A 13,289-nucleotide genomic window follows, 5' to 3' on the forward strand; every position below is an offset into this window, starting at 1 on the left:
CTTTTCTTTTGGTTTTTACACCGTTTTTAACAGTATTTCAGTTATGTAACTGCGGGCTGTTAACCTAACCAGTGTTCCTGGATTCTGTGCCAGTACAAACCTGTTCTCCGCAAGAAGCACGAATCAGATGTGGAGGACGAATGATTTCAGACACACTGTCTTTAATCAAATCGTCACGGAGAACATGCGCTTCGTCCGAGGACTGGACTCACACACCCGCGACCTATAGATCTGCGCTCCCTACTGAGCTAAGCGGGCGCGCTAAAAAAAAAGAGATTACGCAGAAACAGTAATAGCGGATAATTTTAACATTGCGGTCGTACATCAGTTTCTTACTGATTGAAAACCAAATTATGTCCGGTCATTAACTTTGTCATGCAAGGAATTTGCACAAAAGTCTAAGACTCACACGCTGAAAAGTCAATGTCACATGTTTTCTTTAAAACAGATTTTAAGTATTTTTATCTGGTATTTTTTTGCATAAATTAAGGTCCAAAACGACATGAAAACGTTGAAAGTGCCGCATGTCACACCCAAAATCCTGTCCTAATTGTTTATTGTTAAACACTATACATTATTGTGAGCCGGTACATATATAAGTAACAATTAACCAAATATATAATATCAGATCAATGCCAAAATGAAGGCATGCTATTATAATCTCTTTGGCGCCCTAATTCTGTTTGCTAAAAATAGTTTGTTAAAACAAGATAACACGGCCACAATGAAAAAAGATTTTGACCTCGGACGATTTGAGTCACCGGTAGAAAATCGGTATATGTTTTATTATTACTTTATGTTAGAAATTTAACTAAAAATTCTTAACATTTTACTTCACGTTTCCATCTTACAGTTTCATGCGGTTTAACATGTTGTTAATAAAAAATGATGAATGTAAAATTTTAACAGGAACATGGTCTCGATCTCTCTAATAACCATCGTTTATATGATTTAAGTATACTAGTATCTGACATTATACACTTATGGAGTGTAGCTGGTCGGGAAATAGTTTTTACTGCTTAACGGTAGTCCTTTCTGAAAATGTTCCATTACATGACATCAGAAATAAGTTTTATCCTTTCCATTTTAACGTTTAAATTTGTCAGGCCAGTAAACATATGTTAGATATACATCAGTCATATAGCACATACTATGGACCGGCGATTTGTATCAACAATCATGTAATAATGTAATAATATTAGTTATCAAGCTTGTTGGTGACAGGATACGGGATATACGCTGTCGAGGAAATCCATATCAGTCGACAGTTGAAAAGTTGGAAATGTTAGTTACTCACCCCTCGCCTGGTGTTATGAGATTCATCGGATCTGCCAAGAATATATTCAGCTCGCATTTCTTAGTGTTATTTCCGGAGCTATTATTTAACTATTGTTTAATGCTATTCAATTGCAAAGAAGAGAAACACTTAAAAAAAAAAAAAAGACTCTCACAAGAATCAACTTTTGAAATACAATTACAAACGGTGAAATATAATTGCTTTGAAGCCATTTTGCAAAATAGTTCTATTCTCCTATATAGCCGGTGACCATGTAAAGTTTAACCTTCGAATTGTATGGTCGGCGACAGTGTTACTCTGGGGGTATGTTGGAGTTTAAGGAGGGGTACCTAGCTGCAGGGCAGTTGGATATGGCCTGCGATATGATCAGAACACCACTTGACTACTTTCTCAAATGATGGATATCCGATCAACGAAGAAATTATGTACAGGTTTTCATACTGTGAAGACACTTAATTATTTCCAAGTAACTCCTGTTAAAACATAACATGCATCTAGTATGCTCAAAATCTATTCCCTAAAATAAAAAATACAAAGTAGACATTATCTTTTAAAAACGATTAGAAGAGGGCGTGTTAGACTGCTGGTACTTTTTAAATCACCAGTTCTGCTTTTCTCTCGCGGGATATATTATCACTCAGAGAGTGATTTAATTAGCATAGGCATTATTTTGGTATTATTGTCCGATCTGGTACAGGACGGACATCAAGACCACGCCCACTGGAGACGTCCGGAGACAATGATCCAATGGCGCATCGGCTGGAGAACAGACTCCACATGCCATGGAAAATATATTGCTGGAGAAATTGTTGCTGTAATGGCCTCTGGTTCTATGGTGTTTAAAGACATGAGTTCAGTTATTCCCGTATATTAAATACTAACGTTGAACAACACGATACGTTCAATAACCGTTGATTTGGGTGATACATTTGAACTGTTTTGGTTGTTACCACAACTACCTAACACTGACGTAACGACAATTATATTTTTTCTAAGACTGAACTGTGAAAACTTAAGGAAACGACACAATATAAAGCATTGTAACGTTAAAAACCTTCTCAAGATATTTGTATAACTTCAGCGTCTTTTTCCGTATCTTTAGCTTCTTTTCAATAACTTTAGCTTCTTTTGTGTGACAGATTCCAGTTACGCTGGCAAATTTCTTGAAGCTGCAAAGGGATTATACAAGTTTGGCGTGGCCAATCGTGGGAAGTACTCAGACTGTATCACTGTATCTCAGGACTTCTACGGGTAAGTATAGCCAAAGAAATCGAGGGGAAATACTCAAATTTCAGCACGTGTAAAGGAAAATCGCGGGAAAATACTCAGACTGTATCACTGTCTTGAGAATTCTATAGGAGAATATGGCAAGGAAATTCACAGGAAATATTTAGACAGTATCACTGAGTATAAGGAATTTTGTGGGCAAAGTTTGGAAAGGCAATTGTATCACTGTATCTCAACGGAATACTTTACGCACACCAAATTACTTTAAACGGCAAATATTTTATTGATTACCGAGATTTATTTTGAATATCTGTTGGATAATGAAACGGAATACTATACTAGAGTATAGGACAGATCGTGTTTGTATACAAATCCGTTGTAATTTCTATTTTTAGAATTAATAAAGATAGTGATCGGGTGGGCAGACGTCGAGCGTCCATGTTTTTTTTTGTAAACAGTGATATCTTTCTAATGGCCTGAACTTTCTTAAAACATAAATTATATCAATAATGTTTTGATCAACGCACGTTTAACAAAGAAACTCCATTGGCCAAGTGACAAATTTCTGCAAAACAGCAGTAGTTGTAAAATTTTGTTTACCGAGTTGTGTTCCTATTGAACAAAGTAGGCTGAGAGTGAAACGCTATGATGTGATAACATCACTGCTATATGTTACAGTTTATATCATATAGAGTAAAAACTGTCAAAACTGTTCGTTTGAGATAAATGCGGTTTAAAACAAGCAACTATTTAGTGGATGTAGATAGTAATCATTGATACAGTGTTAGAACAAGAATGATACAGCTCTGAGATTTTGTTTTGAATATAAATAATATTTGTAACCTAAAAACAGTGATTTTGTCATATAATTCTGCATTGATTCCCCAGTTCGGATATTGAACAAAACGACATGGCGGTGGCAGCAGCCTGGACGTACAAGGCTACAATGGATCCTGCTTACCTGTCTGATGCCAAATCTTTATACCAGGGCGACAGTACACCATGGTCATTCAGGTAATACCGAAGCTTGGGTATGCTTTGAGGACATACCTCTACTAATTCCAGCAATGTGTTTATTGTGAATTAGTCAGAAGCCTTAATAAACAGTAGCCAGAAACAGTTTTAGACAGTACTGTGACTGTCGAAAAGCACTAAAGATCAAAGGGTAAAATTGGCCATAAGAATAAAAAGTAAAACGAATTAGTAATTAATTTCGGTTAACCGACTTTGGAAAAATACACGACTGTGTTGATAGTTTGAATATATTTCACGCTCTGGCTTAAAAAAACTCCTAGTTAGTTTTTCAACGATCATGTTGAGTAATCATAACCATAAAAATAGTTCTATATTGATACAACTGTTCTAAATCGTGAGAGCTGATATGGGCTTTTCAAAGATATTTGCTAAAAATAAGATATTCTTAAGTTAATTGATATAAATAACGAAAGACTGCTCAATATAAATCGTTTATTTAATCATATTTTAGATTAATGTTAGCGTTATGATTTTGAAATCTTTTACTCGTATATCTGTCAACTTTTAGTTATTACTGTACATATCAACTTACCGGTGACGACTAAATACAAGATGGAAGTTGAGGCAATGGTAGGGTCATTTATGCCTGGAGGATCAGTTACCCAGACACCGTGTGGACTCGCATGGAGGGACAAATGACGACCAAATAGAGATGCCGGTAATATATGCATTCAATAAAGTATGTATTAAGCAGTCACTCAATGGAAGGAGCAGAAGTATTTTACGACAGGGTGTTGCTTAAAATGTACATGAAAGCACAGACGAAAAGGTTTAGAGGTCTGTTAATATAGTAACAGTATTTCCTGTCAGGTATATCCTAAATATTGTTACTTGTTTACCTTCTAAATAACAAGTATATTCGCTTCTTATATTTGTCTTTATCTTGAATCTTGCAGAAAAATTCAAAAACATTTAAAATCTAAGTTATTTTCTTTCTATTACATATTCTCTTGTGATAATCATATCTGTTTTATGATAGGGATTTTTCAGCTATTTCAATCGTCATTGTTGACGATGAATACACAGAGCACGTTTCTAACCAGCCACTATTAGCTAAAAGTGATATGAGCTTTTTCGCGAGTGCAAATTATTTCTTTTTTTTCACAATTATAAATCGGGTAATTTTGTATTGAATACGTTAACCAGGACTAAGAGCCGAGAGTAATAGCCCCATGGTAAGAACAAAGCCCCTTGAAATAAAAATGTTTAAATGGATACATATGAATACATTGCATTTACACATCAATACAAAAGCAAGGTAAAAAAAAAATTTTTTTAATAATACGTAAACACACCCGAACGCGATATAACAGTATATATAATATTTAACAAGTATATAAAAATGTTAACAATTGCATATTAAAATGTAACTCTATAAATACACACAGATCTATTTGTATTTTTTTTCTGAAACTTTTCTGAAATTTAGCTGATATCGTCTTTACGAAAATTGTATTGTATGGTTAAAGTTAATAAAGATAGTTAAATGTTAAGCTACAAACAACATGTACTTTTACTTCCTGGTTATATCTTCTGTTAATCATTAATTTGTCTATAAAGAGAGCGGTTATATTAATTGTTATTCTTCCCGCGTTATTTTCCGATGGTACATGCTCGATCGTTAAGTTAAAACGAATTGTACGTTAAATACATCTCTTTAATTCTTTAATCAATTCAATTACCCTTCCCGTCCCTTCCCACTCCTAAAATTCATTCATGAGGTACAAGAAAATTTAAAATTGATACAATTGTTTGTGCCTGCCTTCTAAGTCAGAACCACTTGAAAAAACTAGTTTTGCCATTGGTGAGATTTTTATGCCTTTATAGTTTTAAAATGTTTTATCCGCGGTTAACAGTAACTGTATATTTCGTATACAAATATACATAATATACATTCACGAGATAAACACCTGTCTAGATATTCTATTTTGTATTTAACTGTTTTAAAGATACATGTTGTGCTAAAAAGGTAAATGACATAAGTATATATTTTTCGAAAATGAAAATGAAAGTAGTAGGCGTTGTGGAATTTCCGATCACGTGATTCCTAGTCAGTTACAGCTGCTTTATTCACAGATTTTAGTTTTCAATATATTGTATTGAGTGTGAGACTGACTTCTGTTAAAGGAACAAGATAATCTAGTATCACAATGCTACTGAAACCATCGGAAATATATTATTGCCAAAATTCTGTCAAAAACAAATTTTCAAATGGGAAAAGAATCGGAGAAACTCTTGATGATTTATGTGAAGGAAGGTAATAATATATATATATATTTACTATACTTCAGTATCAGTATGTTTAAACTCTTATAGTCGCAACGAGAAATCCATATGTGCGACTCCTCCAGGAGACTGTTAGTAAATTTACGTTTGATGATAAATTATGTACTACCGCTTGTAAAACAGACTAGCATATTATGTACAGTGACTATAACTTTCTTCGTACATATAGAACATGTTTATATATAATTAGAAGAAGAGAAACTTATCATTAAGATTTCTATCAAAGTATTATATCAGGTGAATACAAAAGATAATAGGTAAGAGAAGATTTCTCGGAAGCACAGAGCACCAAAATCAGAGTCTCAGAGCCACGCTTTTGCAAAGTAGGCCCACAACAAAAAGAACCTGTAATGGAAAAATATTACAGAAGGGTTGCTTCAGAAATCTAACAAGTACATATAAATTTATGTCAAATATAGATAGTGGGGTGAGGAAGTGGTAAGGAGAAAAAAAAGGGGGTGGGGTTGGGTGGCGGGATAAATATACAATGGGAATGCCACGTTCCTTAATCGCACTTACACTACAGCGTTAACTACAATAGCGCAGACATTCCTGTACCAAAGATAAACACACAACCACACCCAACTAGCTAATATAGGAAAACAGACAAGTAAGATAAAAGAACACAGTAGGGCACCGCTTTAGACTCACAAGCTTACAAACGCAGCCCTATAAGCAGGAGAAAACAAGAGTGTGCCGCCTTAGGATTCCGGCAGCCAAAATAAAGGGGGATCACGAAAACTAACTCAAAGTAAAGGGGGAGGGAATGCAAAAAAGAGGGTAAATGCAAGGGGAAAGGAGGGTGGCGAGTGAGGAGGAGGGAAAAAACGCTTAAAACAAACGCAACAGACAATTCAAGACAAAAAGAAAACCAGCTGAGAATAGGGACACCGCTTTAGAACGGTCAGTAACCTACATAAAGGAAACTGGGGGGTTTAAACGTGTTTAGGGCATGCCAACCTCGCAGTTACCCTATTTTCAACAAGTAAGACAACACAATGTAAATAAAATCCCCACTGAGAAAGTCTCTAACATTAGCGCAAAAAACAAGATTAATTAAAGTAAATCGTAAAATTAAGGTAAACCTAAGGTATAATTACACCAATGTACTCAACATTTTGTCTGAAGTCAGAGTACTAAGGGCCTAACTTTTAAGAGCACGACTAAGAAAGCTGCAAGACAAAATTCAACTCCCTCCGTCCGTTGTATGTAAGATTTAGGAGAAAAGCAATTAATATCATTAATTTAAAAGTCCTCTATCTTTGAGCAAGCTCTTGCAAAATAGATACGTTGTGAAATATAGACACCGTATGATGTTGCTCGAAGGACATCTCCATCAAGGTGGGGCAAGGTGGGGCAAGGTGTCAATATCAAAAGTAAAATCGTCATATACTCAGAATGTAAGTGAATTCCAATATTTTTGTATGTTTCTTATACCTAGGTGCCTGCTGTCAAGCTTTCCGAGGATTCGTGTGTCTAAAAGGGGTTCAAAATGGTTTACAACAGATAACAGACGTCTGTGGGTGTTTAGACATCTTTACAGGCTAGGGAAATGTGGAGAAATACCCGTAATGGAGACTGGAGACATTCCGTCACGAAAAATGACAACAGACAATGGCGGCACATCAATATCAGTCCGAGGCGCCGGCGGACCTGGTGGAACATGGTACCTGAAACCTAATGGTGCGGGATCAAATCCTGACGGCACATTTTCGTGCACTTGGCCAGAAAGTAGTTTCTCCGGCCTAGGGTCGTTCTATTTCGATTCTGATTATGACGTTGACTCGGATGACTACGGATTTAACTATTCCGATGACGAGTACGGATGTAACTCGGACTTTGATGACTTTTGGTAATGTAACATTGTAGGAGTATCAATGACAAATATCCTGTTTAAGACTAATCTAGTAGTATCATTTTATATCATAGCTAATACTACTCTTGACAGCTTTGAAAACGCGAAGGCTTTTGACATTGTGTCTCAGCATATAAGTTTAAATGTTTTCGCTTCATTGTAAGTTACTTATTCTGAATTATGATAGTACTGAGTTTAGAAACATGTTTGGGTATAAAGATACATAATGTATTGATTAGTAAATGTCATTTATATTTAGAAACAGGAGGCCATATTTGTTTTGCTAAATAGTTTTTAAATTATATACATTGTTAATGAACTATTGTTATTAAATATTAGTTTACATCTACTCAAATTTTTATGTTTATATTCTTTTTAAAATATCTTTTAAAAATACATTAAATGCTTACTTTTACGTGCAAATTTATTTATGATATAAATATTTATAATTTGATATTTTAAGGTATGGCATATGCAACTTGAGAGTCTTTATTTAGTATTTTCATGCATTTAAATGACCGACATATGCTTAACAGTCTAGATATACATTTTCAGAAAATCTAATTTTAGATAGCATAGTTATTCGGCTATAGATCGATTAAAGTTATGAATAACTATAATTTAACTCGAAAGTTGGAATTAGTTCAAAATAAAGAATATAGTTTTGTTTTACCTATCAATTGCAATGATTTTATGAATATGGTTTATCAGCACAGTTAAACATAACGTTTGTTTGTTTCAGTACACAGTGTTTGTATAAATGTATAACATCTTTTTATATACATAATTGGTTTCCCGTTAGATTTGTATCTTAGTTTTCGAAAAATCAGGTAATGTGTTATTTAATTACTCTTCATAAATTTAAGTCAATACTTCTTCACAAATGTAAACAATTTCATGATACAGTAACTATCTTATAGTCTATTTAAGTAGTGTTAAAATTTAACATTAACGTAACACAAAAATACAGTAATAAAAAAAAATACATAAATAAACTCATTATGTAAATTAAATATGTCAGTTGAATATCACCATCTGGTTTAATGAAATGTTCGTTGAAGAATGGTAATAATTTTGCCCATGAAAATATGATACATCAGCGTTAATGGAATTCATGCTGCTAGGTCATTCCGAAAACATCGAATGTTAAGCTATTAAGATGTATATGAACCACGCCATGAGAAAACCAACATAATGCCGCGCAGTCAGGTCAGGATCCCCGCTGTTTGCTTTCAAAGCCTATTAGAACTGTACACAGTTTCTCGTCATACATATATACATATTGCAATAAACATAGCTTAACAATAAGGTCATAGTTACTGTAAAATAATCAATAATTAACAGATCTATAGATCTATATACCAGTAGTTTGCTCACAAGTTATATACTGTGCTGTGAGGGTGGTTTTCTTTAACTTATAACAATAATATTATTACGTTTTGTCCATCATGATACTCTTACTTTTCTAGCGACTATACCTAACTATCTAACTAGCAAAATGTTACCAAAGTAGATGCTCGATTTCCAGTCTGCAGTAGACAGGCTGCTCGAAAAACCAATACACTGGTTTTCTCATGGCGCGGCTGATATAAAACATTTTTTTTTTCATTCATAATAAACCCGTAGTAAATTTTACCAAATTACAATTGGTTATTTTTTCATGTTTTTTGTTGTTGTTGTTGTTTTCTGTGAAATACAGTGTCTTTCCTGCAATATGTTTCATTGATGCTATTTTGTTATTTATTTATCGTAGCTGCTATTCGTGCAATTAATTCATCATAGATGCTATTCATGCTATTTATTTTCTGCGAGATGTATCATAGATGCTTTGCGGCCCATTTAACTTGTAAAGATTGACTTAATCACTTGAAACGTTGGCATTCTGTGATGCATTTCGCAGACATTATTACAAAAAAGACACTTTTACTGAAAAGTATTTATTAACACCGACATGAAAGTATGTTATGTTTTAAGTATTTTACATTAAAATGCTCTTGATATATATTAGAAATTATCAATGTTGCAATAAAACATTTCGTTGTTACTAGTTCGTGTCAATTACGATATATATGTTATTTTTCTTTGGATAACCAGTAACGTTCTGTATGCGATTTGTAATTATGTAAAACTGTTATAAAACCTATGTTTGAAAGTAGACACAATGGGGCTGTTAATTTATAAAAATATTACGTTTTCAACTGTTGTGATTAAATGCACGTGTCTCTATTAGCCCATATTACTGTAATAAAACATTATTTATGTGAAAAGACTCAATCAAAACAAGTTTGCTATTATTTTGCTTTGTTGCATTTTATTCTTCCAAAGGAATATTTCATAACTTCAGGTTGATAAAATACAATAACATACCAATCAATAATTGTTATAATACTTTTTGAAAGGCGTTATTATTGTGACAAACATTTGTCATAGCGCAGCTTAACATTGACTGACATCTTTAAGTGATAATAAATACATACGCATGCAGTTTTCTTAAAGACCTGCTCCAGTTCTACCTTTTGACCTTAAATTGTCACTGAAAAAGCATGAACAGTGACGCCTGTCGAAATAGAGTTTATTTTATATAAATTCTATATAAAATACCTGTGGCGCGTGGCCGTTAACTGTTACCTATTGTATTCATTGGTTGCATACACACAATAGAATTTGAATAGCAGCGGAGCAGGGCTTTAGGTTTGTATTCACATGTTATGTTTTATATCTGTTATTTGTTATACATTGTCTGTGATAAACGCTTTATTTTATAATTTCTTTGCTGAATTTGTTAACAAAAACATTAAAAACATACGTGTTAAATGACACTTATTGTTCAAATAAAAGAGAAAAACACAGAATGCCATGTTTTGTGTTTCTTTGAATTTATTATGTACATATCGAAATGAATTATAAATCTTATTTAGAACAAAACATTAACATGGTCCGGAAAGAACACTAACATGTAAATAGGTCCATCTCCATGCCACAACAATTGGAGATACATTGCATTCGCGCACAGGTGACCCTCGTAGACGAATGTTCAACGTTGCTGATTTAGAACAAATGTGGGTTCGAAACCTTGTTTTGGGTGCAGCATGTTTCATATGAGAAAGCAAACAACCTGGCTTGTAAAAGGTCAGTTTTATTTTAACCAGGTGCTCGTCCATGCCCGTCTTCGACCAAAACATAAAATTAGTTTTTCTTCTGAATGACAAGAGAATGCCTAAATCAAAGAGAAAGAATACGTGATTGCACGTAAGTTGTAAGCACTATCAGTTTTTGAAACATTCCACATTTTACATTATGCATATTTTAACTGACTTGTTTGTTAAACGATTTCAACATACTGTGAAATCATTAATATTCGGCGGGGGGGGGGGGGGGGACTAATTTTCGTGGATTTCGTGGTTGAGTCAATCCACGAAATTTAATCCCAACGAACAAGCAAACTTCCCATTCATTTTATGTTGAAAAGCCAAAATCTACGAAATCATATCCCCACGAAATTGCCGTTTTGACCAAAACCACGAAATTTCATGTCCACGAAATTAAATGATTTTACAGTAAAATGAAATGTAAGAGGAAATATGATTAAGTTTAAGCAAGAACGAGCGTTACCTTTGAATGATAATGACCCTGACAAGGTGATAATAGCCGAGGGCTTCCATCTTTTCCAAGGGTCACTATAACTTAGAGACACCGCTCTAGCATGTATTTACCTGTTTATTACATGTTAACCTATAATACGGAAAGAAAAGGTTTTAAAAGTTGTACAATTGTTATGCACATTAGGATCTAGGAAATAAATGTTCAGCCCTTAGAGACTGGTAAGTTTGAGGTCAAGATTTCATAATAAAACTAAAACTGAACTCACTACTGTTTTGCCTGTGCGAAACGTCATGGCGTCATTTCTGTTTACAGGCGTTTGATTTCCAGCGCTAACACCAGGGTCATAAGGGAAATGTATGATTAAGAGGTTAATATACGGCTTTGTTGTGCCTTCTTGCCAATAATGGCACACCTAAGGTCATAATTACCAGCTGGTTTTAGCCCGGGGGCCATAATGAAACCCTGCGTGCTATGATTGCAAGAAGGCATACATCAGTCGTTTATTGATGACTTATTATACACTTGCTTCATCTTTATCATGGTGTTTTCATTTCATGTATTGTCTAGAAATTAATAAGCATATTTTGTATTACTTCTTTTCATCAACAATGTCATTATTATGTGACAATAGATCTGAAAATGACTCAGCACCCCTTCACCCGCACCTATGACGTTCTTTCATGGCGTAAACGTCAGAACATGCTGACGTTCCGATAGACTAGCCACTAGACTGATAATAAATATATTTCTACATTTTCCCTTTTTTGACGAATTCAATTTCATAGAGACAAAAGCCAGTCTATTTTAGAGATTTTCACAGAGGAATGATGTTGAAATTATCACATTGGACATAGGATATAGACTGGCTCAGTTCACTACATTTAATCATAAAAATGTAAAAACTTATATCATAGTCTAGGAGCTAGTCTAACGTTCCGGTTAATTGAGACCATTATGATTATGGCGCGTGAGGCACACTGCGCCATTATGGATTCGTCAAGGGCGGTCGTTATAGCCGTTTCTAACGTTTTGTGTTTCCTTTTTATAGTAAGGTTTATTATAAGATCAAATACCAGTTTATACTGACTTTCTTTGTAATCCGCTGAACACACTGGCAGTCATATTTGTTGTAATACGATAATAGATTTCTTTGAAACGTTTACAACCGATAATGTACACTAAGTTCTCCAAGTACACAATGTATATAACATTGATAATCAAAATAGTTTTCTAATTAGGTTGCCCCTAAAAGATAGAAAAAAACAACATCTGTATTAACTTGATAAACATACATAAAGAACGATAGGAGTATAAGAACAGTTTTAGAAAAATTGTCAACGATAATGTGTCTGGCAACAATTGATTAGAAATACAAGTTTGCAGAAGACCACAGGTGCCCCTCCATGCATTATTTCATCACGAACAGACACCTTGGTAGAACCACAGACCTTCAGCAAGCATAATTTAATCTCAAAAAGAAAATACAAAAAAGGAAATCTAAATTATTGTTTTGCTTAAATGAAAGTGGCCACTTTTAAACACTTTCAATGCGTGAAGTAAGCATTTAGAGATACGACAAAGATACGGGTGAAAATTTCAGTAAGTTTATATTTTCTGAAATTAAGCTAAAAATATAAACATTGTCATGTGTACTAGTATATAACCATAAACCACACTTATCTCTTCCTTGTAAAGGCAAATTAATGGTAACAAATCGGTTATATATATATACTTATTTGTAGAGCTGTTGCGACACATATATAGCTAAAAAAAGAAACAAGGAAAAGATTTAATTTTCGGTCAACTGTTGGGACACTGCTGAAATGATGTAGATTCATGACGGGCATAAATAAATAAATTTGTAATTAAATGAATAAAATAAAAGTCAAGAGAGCACATTGAAGATCTAATGGAATACATACTATTAATGCGTATTAATCTTATCATAATTAACATGTGCATTTAAAGGAGCTATTCTGTTCCCCA

General features: G+C 33.9%; 1 protein-coding gene across 1 annotated transcript; it reads left to right on the forward strand.

Annotated features, from left to right (window-relative positions):
• The first annotated feature begins 5,559 nt into the window (after positions 1-5,559).
• Positions 5,560-10,552, forward strand: LOC123538710 (uncharacterized). Its single transcript, XM_045323005.2, has 2 exons — positions 5,560-5,816; positions 7,287-10,552. The coding sequence occupies exons 1-2, from the start codon at positions 5,710-5,712 to the stop codon at positions 7,699-7,701; spliced, it is 522 nt and encodes a 173-aa protein (XP_045178940.1). The 5' UTR covers positions 5,560-5,709; the 3' UTR covers positions 7,702-10,552.
• Positions 10,553-13,289: the final 2,737 nt, after the last annotated feature.

The sequence above is a fragment of the Mercenaria mercenaria genome, chromosome 18, assembly GCF_021730395.1.
Source record: "Mercenaria mercenaria strain notata chromosome 18, MADL_Memer_1, whole genome shotgun sequence".
Classification (NCBI taxonomy): domain Eukaryota; kingdom Metazoa; phylum Mollusca; class Bivalvia; order Venerida; family Veneridae; genus Mercenaria; species Mercenaria mercenaria.

What these genes read in the sequence shown, in the direction of transcription:
- LOC123538710 (XM_045323005.2), top strand. Translation starts at nt 5,710, where the DNA reads ATGCTACTGAAACCATCGGAAATATATTATTGCCAAAATTCTGTCAAA. An exon ending in GATGATTTATGTGAAGGAAG is followed by an intron (nt 5,817 to 7,286) that starts GTAATAATATAT and finishes TCTTATACCTAG; the next exon opens with GTGCCTGCTGTCAAGCTTTC.